The following is a 16,239-nucleotide window of genomic DNA, read 5'->3' on the forward strand; positions in this document are numbered from 1 at the left end:
GGATAAATTGACATGGATTTCAACTGGCAGAGACTACAGAGTTGCTCAGAGGAGGGTTTTGATAAATTGCTAGTTTGCTGAAAGGAAGCCACCATCTTATAAAATAAAAGTTAATGTTACATTGAGCATAACATTTCCCTTGAAAAAGGGTCATCATCACAAAGGATATAAACTCCTGGATGTCTTTTTTAAGTTGTCAAATATGTAGACTTTCTATTTCTCTCGTCATGTATGCATTTACATGTTCAAAATTAGAAAACAAAACACTGCACAAAAAAAATGACACAAAAACTTCAAAGTATCAGAGAAATCTTTTTGATGATAAACTGCAGCCCATTTTGCAGAATAGACACGCCACTTACAGTGCCTAAAAAGAACTTATTTTGTGACATGTGCTTTTCTTTATCATTTCCTTATTAGTGACTGGATTATACGTAATGGAAAGTCAATATGGCATTTAGTTCATATTTTCAGATTAGTTTGTGAAAAGGGGAAATTGCTCAATTTATTACTTTAACACTGACTTTTCATCAACAAAAAGCTTTAGAAGGCCAAACTTGCTTTTTTCTTTTACCAATAGAATTGGTCAATTAATCATTCGTGGATCTAAATGAACGTTTTCATTCTCTAGCCGTTTTGATTGAATGATTTTTTTATGTATTTCTTTATATTAAGTATTCATATTAAGAGGATGTGTTACCTTTTTTTAATCAATGTAACGTGACTGACTGGTTTCATACATTAATAAAAAAAAAAAGTAGTTTGTTATGATTAATCAACTAATAGGAAATGAATCGTTAGTTACAACCCTAACCAATAGTATCCAATACATTTTTGAAAAAAAATATTACAAAAGATCTCAGTGTATTCAGGCTTGACAGGATATGCTGCAGAATGACAACACCCCCCCCCCCCCCCACCGACATGTTGCATGTTTTCTTTCTTTCTAAAGATCTCTACGGTGCATACCTGTGTCGCCTGTGAGATACATCATCTGAATGCATGGAGGCAACCTGTGGTGAAACTTCCAAGTAACTCGTGTTGTTCGGTGCATTTGGGGACAAGCAGCACCCAATGAATGAACGGCTACTCTGACGGTGCTGCTGAGCGCTGCCGGTCGACACGCCCCCAGCATGGATACAACCAGCAGCACAGACGCTCAGGAGACACACTCACTATGCTGGAGAGTGGTTGAAGCCGCGATGGGAGTTAACACATCCAAGTTTGTCGAGGTCCTGTCACCAGCGTCGTTGCACTAAACAAAGACTTTGGGTTTCTTTTTTTTTTCTCACTGAGGGGCTTGTCTGCATTTTCGTCCCAGGCGTTTCTCTCACAGGATGGTGATGATATTGGAAAGCCGGGTAAGATCATAAAGTCAGTTCTCTGATGAGAACGACCTCCTCCTCACGACCACACAAAGGGAACCACGGAACAAGTTTTTCTCACGCCATCATTTTTAATTTTTTGATTGTCATTAAGAAGCAGAGGGGGCTGTTTCGAAGACAAAATGGATCACTTTGCTGCAGAGTGCCTTGTTTCAATGTCCAGTCGTGCAATTGTTCACGCTCAAGGGAATAGGGAGATTAAACCAGAAACCCCGTCCTCCTCCAAGAACGGAGAGGAAATGAAAGAACCTTTGGTGAAAGATAACTCCTCTATTTTTGTGGTGGCGCGGATTTTGGCGGATTTTAACCAGCAGACTCCCAACAATGTTGCCGAGCAGGCAAAAATAAAGGATGAGAGCATGCCGAACCACATAGATGATGGAAACTCTGCCACACCTACCACCATCTCCGATCCTACGCTCAAACAAAGAGGCAAAAGATCGCGAGGTCGAACTGAGCCTGAATCGCCTCAGAAAAAGCACAAATGCCACTATTCAGGTTGTGAAAAAGTTTATGGCAAATCATCCCACCTCAAAGCCCATCTAAGGACACATACAGGTCAGTTTCATTGGATGCAAATGTGTGTTGCTGTGAAAATGAGTTCCCTTGCCTATATGAGAACGGATGATTAAAACTGAGAATACTGATAAGAAGTGGGGTTTCTCTTAAATTCAAACCGATATTTGTACAGAGGAGGGTCACTGTGTTTCCTCGCGTCAAAAACATTCACGGATCCACCCTAAAGGGGAATAATCGGCACACACAGGTTACAGAAAAAGACTTTGCGCATAGTTTAATTGCATTGTTCCCTAAGTTGTATAAACTTGCGAGATTTCCTTTTAATTTCGGGGAAGGGAGGGAGTCATAAATAGTGCCACTCCCACTCAAGTCTCCGAGCTTTGTCACTGCTTTCCTCTTGTTACCCCCACCCCCCGCCTTGGACAGGATGTACAAACCGAAACTGCAGTGCAAATGCAGAACAAAATGTCACAGATCAGGTTTCCAGTTGTTGTCTGCGCGCATTAATTAAAGTTTACTTTGGTGACATGAGAAAGTAAAACAACATGTAGGCCTAATGCGCACATCGTGGTCATCAAGCCAAGTAGGCCTATGCACTCACAGTGGCATGCAAAAAGTTTACAAGATCAATCCAGTGAGTGTACATTTACCCTGCAGAATAAATGGCTATCGAATGCGCTCCAGATCAGCAGAATTCTACGTTTGACTTTCCTGAAGGACTATACCTCCATATTTGCTCTTTGCATTCCACAGGGTAGGCCATTGAGGGGGGGGGCAAAGATGTAGATCGACTCAAATTGAGGGGGTTGATAAGAGCTGTGTAGTCGCCTTTCTGCCCAAAGCTCTTTGTTGTGATGTGCCACACCCCCGCTAGACAGACTGCCAGCTGATCTGGCCAGCAACAGACTCAGCTAGCTGAGCCTCGACTGAGGAGCCTCTCCTTCCCTCTGCTCTGTAGACTACTGCAGCTCACACTCCCTCTTCCCACCCATATCCTCCATTCTTTACATCACGCACACACAATAAACGCATGGTGTGAACTTGACCCATATTTGAGTCATGTTGAATTCCACAGAGATATGTGCAAGAAAAACATAGAATTCAAAACATGTAGAATACCTCTTGAAATTGAGCCCCCCTTTTTCACTCCTCATAAATTAAATAATCTATGACCCATCCTTACATCCATTCGGTATTAGGACATAATCTCCTGTCTGGGTTTGTAATAGCTTTGTGTCCTTATTACCATTATATTACTTAGAATAATTTTGTATCAATGCCATAGTGATTAAAGAAAAACAAAGCATAACTATGCAACTGTAAGTACACCTTAAGGACACGATAGGCCTGCTTTATGGTGATGGTGGATAATCCTGAATTGATATTATTGTATTTTATTCCATTTTTGAGCATTACATAAACATTGCCTTTTACTTATAGGCTGCAGCTTGGTGCAGTGGTGTATACTCAGTGTTTGTCAAGAAGAGGAATGAGACTGATTTGACTTATGTATATATAAAATAGGGTTCCATAAAATTCCAGCATCATTACTTGAATGGCTTCCAAAAGGGAATAAAATGCCTGTGTCTCCTACACTGTGCGTTTTAGTGCTGTTTTATTACTGTCTATCATCCCTGCCCTTGTCTCTTTGCCTATTAAGCTTTTCCTTTCTTTTGTAGTACACTCCTGCACCTGGCTTTGTGATTGGTTTGTGTACTATGATTTCTGAGAATGAGGACAGTTTCTGCTAATGTGATTGGATAGTAACCCAACGTGAGTCATCACAGTTCCACTGCCTTGTTTTAGGCAAACTTGCAGCAGAGAGCCAGCCTCCAGCACTCACTGTGCTTCCCTTCAGTCCCAACCATGTGTTTCTAGTGCAGTTTTATTGCTCTGTATAAGCCCTGCCCTTGTCTCTTTGCCTATTTAGCGTTTCCTTTTGCCTGCCTCTCTGTTTGGATATGCTCCGGCGTCTGGCTTCACGATTGGTTTGTGTCCCATAAATTCTGATAATAATGTCTCTTTCTGCTTATTTGATTGGATAGTCCCAGAATGTGGGTCATCTGAGTTCAGCCAGGCTGCCTCAGCCAACCTTGCAGTGCTTTCAAAGAGCCAGACTCACGCAGTGTGCTTCCCTTCAGCCCCTACTAGCAGAGTCATGAGAGAATGGATTCCAGCCCAGTCGGTCCCAGCCAAACACCGCTATCTAATTGAGGGGGGAATCACTGTTATAGACTCTAAACAAAGAGCCACGGACTAGGCGTCCTCACTTGACTTTTATAACGGCAGGAGCCTCATTATCCCAGACTTTGTGATCTGTGTGTGTGTGTGATTTGTCAGTGTAAAAGGAGTTGGAACCAGAGTTACATTGTATTTCTTATGCAATGTCTATACTACACATTAGAAAATCAATCCCGTTACTAGCTCAAAATGATCTTCACCCACTAGTAATGTCTCATGAGAGGCATCATCATTTTTATTTTAAGCCATATCTCCTATTGCTTAAAATAAAATGGTGATGATTATTTTTAGGGTTGGCGTTACAATGCTGATGGTGACAGTTATTAAGGAGAATCATTTTGTTAAATTCAGAATCACTATATTGTATTTAATCTTTTCCGAACTAAGGGTCAGTTCCATGAAGTGTATGTTCTCATGTATGTTTGTATGTTCTCATGTGTTAACCATGAAGACAGTTTAAGCTTCATTTGTCTAGGATCCTCTGATGAAATTTGTCCTGCTACTCCAGCCTAATGGAGGTGAATAATGAATGCAGGATAACTCACAGACCTGGCTGTAATGACAATTTTCCTTAAAAACAAACAAACAGGCCTGTGGATAATCATGTGTAACTGGAAACTTTCTCTTTAAATGTATTAAAATGTTCCTGGTTTAGGGTCCCCTTAGTGGAGACAAGTGGTTTCATTTAAGATAGGTTCTCCTCGTTGTCTTCTCTGACACAGTGTAAGAAGGACACAAGGATGTGGCAGACACGAGGGACCACGCTGAATTTAAATTGCTCATTATACTGCATTTAGTTTGATGGCAAAGAATCCTTCACAGTTTAGGGGTCTAAGGTTACCAGACAGCTTTTGTCTAACCTCCTGGTGTGGGAGGTGGAGCTTCTCTCTTTGACACATATCTTGCTATATGGAAAATCCAGTCATGCAATGCAGGTCAAGTTAGTTTTAAATGGTCCAGGTCATATAAATTAAACAGCTTTTGATTCTTTCTAAGGACTTTTCCCAGCACCAGCTGGTTTATTTTCATTTATTCTTTGTCAACTGTTTTAAGAAGCATAACCCACTCTAACGATGAAGACCCACTTTCCCAAGAGGAGCCTTGTGGTCATGAAGTACATGGTGTTCTCTGTGAAGCCTCATTACTCTGCATTGGTCTTGTCATGCAGACTGCAATCTCTAAAAGGAGAGATGGCCCCCAACAAGCTCATTACAAGTCACGTCTTCTTCAGAAAGAACAGCCTGGGCCTTCCGTGCCCCCCACAGTTGGGCCTCACAAAAGGCCATCTTGTCAGTGCCCGGGACCTATTTGAAAACTATTTGAATCACCGGGACGAACAGGGTCAATATTTCACAAAGACAAAGAGCCTATTGACATATTTTACAGTTGGTTTGATGTTTTGTCTGGAAATCTTTTGTGTTCTGCTGGGGGTACCTCTAATACTGTGAGATGGCTGTAAATCCCTCTTCTGTCTGTCCTAAAAAATAAGTGGTACCACCTGGCAGCACAGTTTCACTGCCATGTAGACCCAGCTATTCATGCATTCATGCCTTTTATTTTCAGCCTAATAGCTGTGGGTAATGACACTTTTTTAACATGAAATTATCCCAAATTCCACATGGAAAAAAGCAGGTGTCTCTGATTATATACATATCCTGCATCTCTGCCAGTGGTTTTATATTTGGCTGCACTAATACACACAGTGCACAGTGTTCCTGTGTGGTTGGTGGCAGTGATGAGGTAGCAGGGTGGAGATGGGGTTTTCCTGCTCTTGCTTGAGCATGACCTTGGCAGAGCTATGGGTGTAAATTCTGCTGGGGCACAAGAGGTCAGTTTGTCTACCTGCCACACGGCAGGATTTCCACCATCCCACCCAGTTGAGCCATATTTTTTCTGATGTGTAATAAAATGATGACTCCTCTGTTAGGAGATGCTCACAGTTTCCATTTGTCCCCATTCTGGTGACACAATGTTTTAGCCCTGCGAACGCGGTGTCGGTCAGAATCTCACTGACTTTGGTGAGCCACTCACTTTTCTTCTAGTGCCACTAGCAGATCAGGTTTTACTTATCCAGGTGAACCACCTAATAAATCACACAAAACTGGGATGGGAGAAGGATGTTTGAATTTTTGATTAGGAATCCTAACTGACTTTTCATTCATTTCACGCCACTATGAGGTTGATATTTGCTGGTTTGAGTGAAATGTCTCAACAACTAATTGATGGATTGTCATAGCAATTGGTACAGAAATCTGGTACATGTTTGTTTCTGAATGAATTGTAATAACTTTGGGGATCCTCTGACATTTCTCAAGCGTGTCATCCGTTCAAGAATTTAATTTAGCCAGTACTTTGGTTTATGACATTTCCATCAACATTATCTTCACTTTGTATTCAATGGTAATAAACAAATGTTAAAAAAATGAAAAAGAATAAGCCAGTGTCAAATTCCCTTTATGTGTTTACACTTACTTGGCCATTAAAACTGATTCTGCTGTTAGCATGCTAATACGCAAAACTATGATGGCAAGGTGGGTAAACACCGCCATGTTAACATTGTCATTGTGAGCATGTTAGCATGCTGAGATTAGCAATTAGCTCAAAGCCCCACTGAACGTAAGTACATCCTCCCAGAGCTCTCACTTTTTATGTTGTTATAAATCAATTTACTGATGCGTTTTCTTCTGCTGTAAGATAGACGTTTTCCCTTTGAATGACATCCGGTTGGCTGTGAAGGCAACATGTAGCAGTACAGTATGTGTCCAATGGAAACAAGGTATTAGTTAAATCTACTTGATCCTTGGGTTGTAAATAAAACCAAAGTGGAGCCACCATCTTGCCTGTTCTAATCCTTTGGTGCAGTGTTCCTGCTCCATGAAAGACATCTCTGTGGTGTGTGCTGGTGCATGTCCTATCCTATATGGCCATGTAAAGCTCATAGTGGGATAGTTTCTCACTAATGTTGGAATGTAAATGTGATTTAACTGTGATTAAGCAGCCAAGCATGCATGGTGGCTACTCCTAACACTGAAAGGCCCCTGTCTGGCAGTTCCCTGGCTGTGTTGCTTTCAGTGGCTCATAGGGCTCATGTATTCTTCTCAGCTCAGGAGTAGTTCCATAAAAGCTGCTCTATTCCCCCCCACCAGCCCCTCCCACACTTCTTCAGCCTGCAAAGGAAAATAGGTGCTGAAGCGTGTTGTGTTGCAAGGCCGAGCCCCGGCCATGGCTTGTGGAGTGGTGTTGATTACCAGCGGCAGGAAGAGAGGGATACAGACCTGTGGAACGCTGTGCATTTTTTAACATCTTCTTTTCAAAAAGCGCCAACCACACCTCGCATGCAAGGGAGGGATCTGCAGTACAAAGACTGAGAATATACAGTGCAGTAGGCACGATGGGGGTGGGGTTAGATACCAGGATATTCACTGTCAATGCCCGCCATGGATGTAGGTCATTTATTCAGCTGCATCTGCAGCTAATCTGATTAACAGTTGAAGGACTGCATGTTTGACCTCTGCAGCAGTGAAGACCCCTGTTAGCCCAGCACTCACAGCACCCCATCTAAGAGTTAGACTCTGACTGTGTCCACTGTGTTGTGTTCATCTCAGCTTAAATAAGAAAGGAATAACCGTGGAGCTAATGTCAGAGGGTGGTGTTTTGTCTCTGGCTGGGCTGTTTATGTTCCCTACGGTACGTAAGGTGTGTCTGCGTGATAAATCAGCCTGTGGCAGACCACGACACACAGGGGTGTGGCCCTCTGCACGAGATGAGAAGTATTTTGTGGAGTCTTGGGGGAAGGAGGGCATAATCATTTTCTCTGCGAGACATGAAAACATTTTTCTCCCGGAGAATGAGGTATAACATTGGACAGCTGGCACTATCTCCAGCCTGTACCTCCTTCTATCACAGTGTGGTGAGGTCTCTCATGATCTAGCAGGGCTATGGTTCTTTGTTTGGTTCTGGTTAGTAAGGATGTCTTTCATATTTGAGCTGTAGTGTCAGGACTCCATCAGTTGAATGAGCTGGCATTGTACTGCGTGAGTGAGAGTCATGGATGATGGGGCATCCCTGCTCCCACCTGCTTTTGCAGACTGTAAACAACCATTAATGGCTGCAGCTGTTTGCATGTCCTTAGTTAACCAGGATTTGAAAGATACAGAAACACATCAAAACAGGTTGTTTTAGCACACAAGGCTAAAAGAGAGTGCCACTCTAACTAATTGAGGCAAATGTGATGAGCTGGTCAATGCAGGCAAGCTACCCCTACCTTTCTCTTAAAGAGTTAAAGGGATGAAGTAATGTATTGCTAAGTGTGTGCAGGAATCAGACGGTCACACTCGATCCCTCTGCATGTAGCCGGGTGAATGTCAAAAGCCTTGTGCAGTGCAGACCAAGGGGAGTGAGTTACGGTTAGTACGCACAGCCGGTCTGATTGATATGCATTACAGGAGTGCCTCTCCTGCTGTGAGTGGAGCTGCTGCTATTGTTCACAACTTGACAGCTATAGGCCCACAAGGGGAGGCATGCTATTCAACGGCAACCAAGGTTCCTCTCAATATAGACAAAAGATGATAATAGATCAAATCCTCCCTGTTTTCAGAGCTTTCTCATGACAAGCTTGAGCCGGACATTATTATGAGCAACGGACCCACCCAAAGCTCCTTTATTGTTCCTGCATATACAACTTACTCTTGTTTCTAACAAACTCTGAATGGATCTGAGAAAATGTATTTTGACTGAGTGATTTCTTTGTAATTTGACTCCTCTCCCACTGAGTAAATTTTTTATAGATGAGCAGCCACGTAAACAGTTCTGATCTCAGATACATTTCAAATCAAGCAGTGTCTTTTTTTCCTTTTTACAAGCTGCAGAACTTTGTAAGCCTTTGTTGTTATTTTTGCACAAGCGAAGCTTGCATATACTGCTGTGTGAACAGCAAAAAGAGGCGCTGCAAAAGCCGTATTGTAAATCCATTTTCTGCACACACATGTTAGTGTTCAGATCATTTTGGCACGTGATGGTGAGTGTAGAGGGAGAGGGTGGGTACGCTTGGGTTAACCCTGTCTGCTCCAGTGGTTAATGCTGATGAGGGACTCAGCAGTCATTTTAGTATTACCCCAAATCCCATGGACTGGATGGTTGTCTGCCGGCTCCTGGTTGGTTACAGGTCATAGTCTGCAACCAAATTACAGGATTGTACTGAGCCCTACCACTGGAGTTAGTGGTGTCCCTCTCATTTCATGTTGCCAAGCTGACTGTGCCACCAGGCCAGCACTGAGGTGAGGTAGCTCCAACTCTAATGAGCTGTGATCAACAAGTCTTTTACTTTGTAAAGCATGTAAAAGTCCATGCAGGTTTATTGTGCCCCTTTGTTTTGAGCTCTGTAAAAGATATTTCCTGTTATGGTTCTCACTGTGTAGGCAGAGCAAAGTCAACTTCAAGGTGATCTCTGATGTATCCACAGGAACTGTTTTTTCTCCCCTCCTCAACCTGCAGAGATATTTACTCTAGCTCTCTTATGGTTCAGGCTCACATGAAGGTTTCAGCTGCACACTGTGTGAGTTTGGCCCATGCCTGAGGACACACCAGGAATGTTATCTACTCTAGTTTGAAATGCTGGTAGCTGTTGTTGGAGCAGGTGACTGAGTTGAGTTCCTATGCCGCTGCTCACGTCAAAAAGATATTTGATCTCGCCTTTGCAGACAGCATCCCTCCCACCAAGGAGATGAACTCAGATTCTATTTCTCATACCCATTTCTGCAGAAATGGAGGAGCCAAAGATTCTTAGACTTGAATGAGAGAAGGATGGTGAGAGAGGAGCAGAGATGAATACTGTTTATTACTGACCCAAAGAGAACAGTTATGTAACAAGAGTACCTGTGACATAATCGCATCGCCTTGGAGGGGGGACACTAGTGCTTAGTAGAGATACAGTTTGCGTGCATGATGTAATTCACTTTACGGGTAACCGGGTCACTGTGTTCATTAGGGAAAAGCTTCCCTCAATCCCCCTGCTTCGTCCCTCTACATCTGACACATTCTAAGAAACGCAAACCACACCCTGGAGGTGGATGCTGCCAGAGATGGAATCACCAACCGGTGGGGCCTCACGTCACGATCGCCACTGTGCCCTGCTGTGACGACACTAGAACTAGATGGGAGTTAGAGCAGAATAAGGGGAGTAACTTGCAGCTTTCTTCTTTCACCCGAGATGCTGAATAATATCTGTAGTCTACTGAGATATCTTGGCTAGTGACACCCTATTTCTATAGAGGGTAATAGCCCCTATCATCATTTCCATTCAAGATCAAAGCGTTTGTTCCCTGAACCTCCTCATTGTTGCCAGAAAATTGTTTACTGCCCTCATGGAAATCTCAATTCTCATGTTATGAAAGATGCACAATTAATTGTGGTTTTGCATGTTTTTCCCTTCATGTAAGTGAACCTTTCAATGCTGACATTAAAGCAGCAGGGCTTTCGATGCATATTCATGTCATTGACCCAAATGCCAAAGGCAGTTTAGCTGGAGGTGAGAACGAGCAGCGTATCCTTTTAATTCTGCATTTTCTAAGAACTCACGGCGCTCTACATAATTTGATGCATCTTGTTGAGATGCTGTTAGCTACCTGATGCTTCCACGGTGACTGCATTACTGTATCACCGCAGTTAGACTGGATATCTCAGCCTAGCTCTCTGATGTCTGGTTAAATATTAATGCAGCTGGATCTGTTACACTGGTTATTGAGCCTTAAGCAGCCAACAGAGCTTAGCTCTAACCTCTAGCTCTAGCCAATAACTCATTTTGCCATGCCAGGTGGCAGCACAGGCTGCTTCCCCTGCTAATAAGGTATGATATCAGACTATTATGAGTCTCGTCAATGAGAGACAAACAACCAAAGCCTCCTAGTTTTAATGAATTATAACTCATCCAGGGCAGATTGTTTCTTTGTGTGTTAACTCTTGCAGCAGAGTAAGAACATTATAGATGTTTCGGGGAAAAGGAGACAATGCTGTGTGCAGTTTGTGTATATGCAAATGCCTAAATGTCAGTTACAGAGTTTACATACACTGAGCCTGCAGGAACTGTAGTGGGAAGGGCTGACTGAGTTCAGTCTGGAGCTGAGGTGAGGCGTCAGAGGCATGAAAACAGAGCAGGCTGTCTAGACTTGCTCTGTCTGTCAGCATGTTTTGTAACCATGCAGTAAAGTTGGGGGGAGGGAAAGAGACTAATAGTGCACCGAGTTCTTGTTTTTTGAGACTCACTGGCATCAGGTAGCATATGAGTGTTTGATGATCAACAGCACTGTTTCCATTATGTTCCAGAGGGAAACCACAGAACAAAGAAAGTATTTGGCAGGCCTGTTCTTATGTACTTATTTGTCGTGCCATCTATAAACATTCATGCATCTCACTGTCCATTCCTTTTCATACCTGAAATCCCCGGTGTAGGCATGTACATGATGATTATTCTCAGGAAAGAACCACAACATTAAAAGATGTGCCGCCCTTTTCCTACTGCATGGTCAGATAGTAACTCACTGAAATAAAACTAAATGGAATACAGTCTTAGACATATTGGTAGTGGATACACAACGCTGCATTTAGGTGCCACGCATACTGTTTCCACATTAGAATGGAAGGAAACCACAAGATATAAAGTACCATCTGGCTTTGGGCAGATTTGTTTCAAAGACCAATTTTATTGCATGATGGAGGAGGGAAGGGTGTAATTTCCCATGTGCCGAGTCACAGATAGTTGTATGTTGGAAAATGGGCTGGGTAACCATTGTGAGTGTGATTAGAATCTGTAGCTTAAATAATGAAACTGTGTCTGCTCCTATAGCACAGCGCCAATTTTTAAGTGAAGTCCCACGTCTGACTACAGCCTTTTTTGTCTCCCATTTATATTTTGAAGATCTCTTAGGTGGTTTTGATATCTTCCTTTTACTGACCTATCAGACCTAGCAATAACCTTTTGATCATTATTCCTCAATGTCTCAGAGCCTACTATGTACAGGAAACAACACAGTCTTGTTCAGCAGGCCTGAAAAAAATGTCTGTGCACAGCAGTGTTCTTAACTTGTTAACCTGACACCTTTAAATGAGTCACTACTCTCACTGTGGTGAGCCATTTGGATCATTGGTGAGCACCAGGGTGCATCACTGAGTTTTATTTGTTTCATGTTGAACTCATTGACACTATTAGTACTTGGAAAATGCTTATAGTCTATAAGTGATTTCCATTGTAAACAGTCCTACAACCTAAAGCACACAATGGCCGATTTTGCATGGGGCCCATTTACTACAAATCACACATATTTAATGTGGAAATTCCAAACTTTCTTCAACCACTAGCTGCCATTCATCTCAGTACAGTGTTAAAGTCAACTTGCACAGACTAACAGTTTGAGATAAGTAACTCATTATATTGTACTCAGGTCTATTTTTATTTCTCTGAAAGTTACAATTTACCATTGCATGTTAAAGCCTGGATGGATGGTTCACTGAGCCTCTCACAGTAGCCACTTTACCTCAGGTTTCACATCTTTGCAAGTAGATTTTCATATGAGACTGAAATAAGTGGAAATTTCTGGCTACTTGAAATGTAACAAAAGGGTGGTGTATTATTTTTGGTGTGAAAGGTCAACACTGTGCTAAAACATGCAAAACATGGAGAAAATTGTGCCAAAACATGTGGAATAGCGATAAGGAATTGATCAAAACTAAATTAGCTTAAATAAAGTCTTGTTTTTAATGCCATGTTGCTATCTTCTTGTGTGATTTAACACTGGTGTCTCTCCTTCCCTCTGTGTGTTACAGGAGAACGACCTTTCCCATGTACCTGGCCCGACTGCAGTAAGAAGTTTGCTCGCTCCGATGAGCTGGCCCGCCACTATCGCACCCACACGGGGGAGAAGAAGTTTGGGTGCCCACTTTGTGACAAGCGCTTCATGCGCAGCGATCACCTCATGAAGCATGCCCGGCGCCACTCAGATTTCCAGCCCGGCATGCTGAAGAGGCCCCACGGCAGCAGCAGCTCCACACGTCCCAGCTCCCTCAGTGACTACAGCCGCTCGGACGCCTCCAGCCCCACCCTCAGCCCCGCCCTCAGCCCAGCCAACTCGCCTTAAACTGAAACCCAGTCGCACTTTCTGCCTCTAACCTGCGGGGCCTGTGTTTTTGTCATAACACTTGTGTTGCACGGTTGTCAGCAACCCCCACCCCCCTCCCCCCCTTTGCTATTCCTGCGCTTGCTGTGGTATACCATACTGTACATAACTGCTTATTGTAGTATAATTACTTGTGTGATCCTAAAAAAAGGTAATGCCTTTCCCAGATGGCAATATTTACATTCTGTACCATATGTCTGTATTTTTTTAGCTTCTGATCATGGCTAGTTGTCCAATGTATGTTCACAGTCAGCTAAACAAGGTTTAGAAGAAGACAAACAGACACCCTAAAAAGTCTTATAAAATATGGGGCTTTCTTTGTTTTGTTTTTTTGAAAGGGTGAGGAGAAGGGGTACACACACACACACCTCAGGATTGAAGACAGTTGCTATTTCTGTAATACCACAGTACTTCAGAGTACTCACATTGACTGCACAATATACTCATCACTTTATTCTGAAATTCAACAGGGGTTGAATTTTACGCCCTGCTCAGGGATGGCCTTGTTAGCTTGAAAGAATGAACACGGTGAAGAGAAACACACAGTACATATATAGCAGCCTTTACACTCAACACAATTTGCACTCTTTGTTTTTTTGTTGGTTTTCGCGTTTTGAGGAAACTAGCCCGGCGGTCATACGGTCAATCGTTCACAGAACTCATGTGCTTGTGTTCTCGGGAGGGGGTTCATATGTATTGTACTTGCTGTGTGTTGACAAAACGATCCCCAAACCTCCACCTCAGTAAACAAAAAACATCAGTTCCTCCACTGCAACGATAATATTTAGTTGCCATTACACTGGGTTAAACATGTACTTCATCAAACAGCTGTGTGCAGTATATACTGTGTAAATCTGCATCGTGGGAGGATCAGGATTATATTGGGTTTTTAAAAGTACACTCAGTTGAAGAAACTTTAGAACCTTTAAATAGAGACAGTTAAGTTTCAAAGCAGCTGTTCATGTTTTTTTGTTTTTTTCAAAGTGCTGTATCATCAGGCAGTATTTCACACAAAATGGACACAAAGGGACTTTAGTTGAAACAAAGTTTATCCCTCTCTGAAGCACATAGGAAAAAGTACCAAAGAGAGTGAATGAAAGCTTTCTATTCAGTCTTGTAAGCTGCCCTTCATTGAGGCCTGAGGCGGGTGGTTGGCAGTATCACAGGTAGAACCAGACAGCCTGCACACTTCCCTCCTGGCTTTGCCTTTTGTGGCCTCCCTTGAGGAAAACAGCTGCATCCCACAAGAATCTATTCACAGCCGCTGGAGGAGTGCTAACATGCCATTCCTGGGGAGTCCTCCCTCGCCCATCTGGCTCTACCGGTCCTGTCAGAGAGTGGTGAAGCTCCAACTCTGCCAAATAGCTTAAGGTGGCCTAACCTTTTTTTTTTGGGGGGGGGGGGTCAAATGTAGGCCAGAGTGTTGGGCAGAACCAGGCTTGGCTGCAACATGGTGGAGCACAGAGCGAACAAAGCAGCTATCTGCAATAGCCAGGCAAGGAAGGGCAGGTCCTGATTAAAGAGGAAAGGTTTATCATGAGTTGTGCAGCACAGAGGAGGAGACACCCGGTCGCAGACACCCACGTCTCCTCCTCCTTCCCCAACTCCCTTCAACTGTAGAATCCATGAGCAGAAACATGGCTGTAATTAGTAGGTTGATCCAACCTGTAGAATAACAGTAGAAAGAGAAGTGTATAAACAACAGTACTACCTAGACAACGCTAGCAGTGTGGGTGGGACGTTCCCAACTCCATCCTAAGCACAGGGAGAAATCCTCAACTGCTGGAGAGTCAAATTACAAAATGCCAAGGAAAATGTTGCTCCAAACTGATAAACCAGAGCTCTCAAACAGCTGCTTTCAAACTTCTCTCTTGCAACAATGGGGGGTGGGGGGGCAGCGCTTTTAAACTGTTGTAAAAACATTTGAACCAAAATGAACATATCAGCAAAGTGCAATGCTCACTAGCCTCACGTCATCCTCCCTGTGAAACTCAGATGCCCTATGAGAAAGCTGACTTGTGTTTCTAGACAGACATGCCTCAATAAGTCAGGCAAAAGGCACAGTAAACCTTCCATGGAAGCAGGCACCACTATCAAAACTGCTGCAGCACCGCCAGTCTGTGTTATGCCTACATTTTCTATGAATGCTTCAGCACTACGGCCGAAAATACTTTTCATCCATGTATTTGGTCCTGTCAAACCCCTCCAGACTGTAGTCACCATGAATTGCATGTGCTAGCTTCATTCTACCAGGGACTCTTGCCCTGCAGTCCGGTGCTTCACACTATATGCATGTTAACAACTGCGCCTTGGAAGCGTAGAGGGTTTTTTGAGGCGGTCCGGCAGGTGTAAGTTCATGAATGACCGGCCTTGTCCCTCGTTCTCCACAGCAGCCATCTCTCTTTAAAGTTGTGAAGAATCAGCTCTGTCACATCCTCCAGAAAGAAAACATCCCTTATTTAGATCGAATGCAGTAGTTTCCTCAAAACACCACATTTAAGAAAACAACCCTCTGTAAGATGTTAAAATAGTTTCCAGGCTGCAAGATGACACTTTGAATGCCACTGATCAGCAGCTCTATGTGAAAGAAGCATTGAGAGGGTTTAACTTTAAGCATTTCTAGAGAAAACAACCTTGATTTTCACTAACAAATTCTTCAAATAGCTGTTGCTCAGCTTTTTATGGTATCTATCCATTTTTTTTTGTTATAGTCAATTTGACTTGGTTTGTAGTTTAACTCTTGCAAAAAAACCATTTCTGAGTAGCTCACCCTCAAGCAGGTTTCATGAATCACTTTTTAATCCATATTCTGCACATTTACCTCAGGGTCGACATCCGCAAAGCAGATAATATGGGACAGTTTGTGGATTTTGTTGTAACATCAGTTGCTGCAGAAATGTCAGCCAGCCTCCCCCCGGTGTTCCTGG

General features: G+C 43.0%; 1 protein-coding gene across 1 annotated transcript; it reads left to right on the plus strand.

Moving 5' to 3' along the window:
* The first annotated feature begins 992 nt into the window (after positions 1-992).
* Positions 993-15,936, plus strand: klf13 (Kruppel like factor 13). Its single transcript, XM_032522824.1, has 2 exons — positions 993-1,943; positions 12,963-15,936. The coding sequence occupies exons 1-2, from the start codon at positions 1,508-1,510 to the stop codon at positions 13,271-13,273; spliced, it is 747 nt and encodes a 248-aa protein (XP_032378715.1). The 5' UTR covers positions 993-1,507; the 3' UTR covers positions 13,274-15,936.
* The last annotated feature ends 303 nt before the right edge of the window (positions 15,937-16,239 follow it).

This window comes from Etheostoma spectabile, chromosome 8 (assembly GCF_008692095.1).
Source record: "Etheostoma spectabile isolate EspeVRDwgs_2016 chromosome 8, UIUC_Espe_1.0, whole genome shotgun sequence".
Lineage (NCBI taxonomy): Eukaryota > Metazoa > Chordata > Actinopteri > Perciformes > Percidae > Etheostoma > Etheostoma spectabile.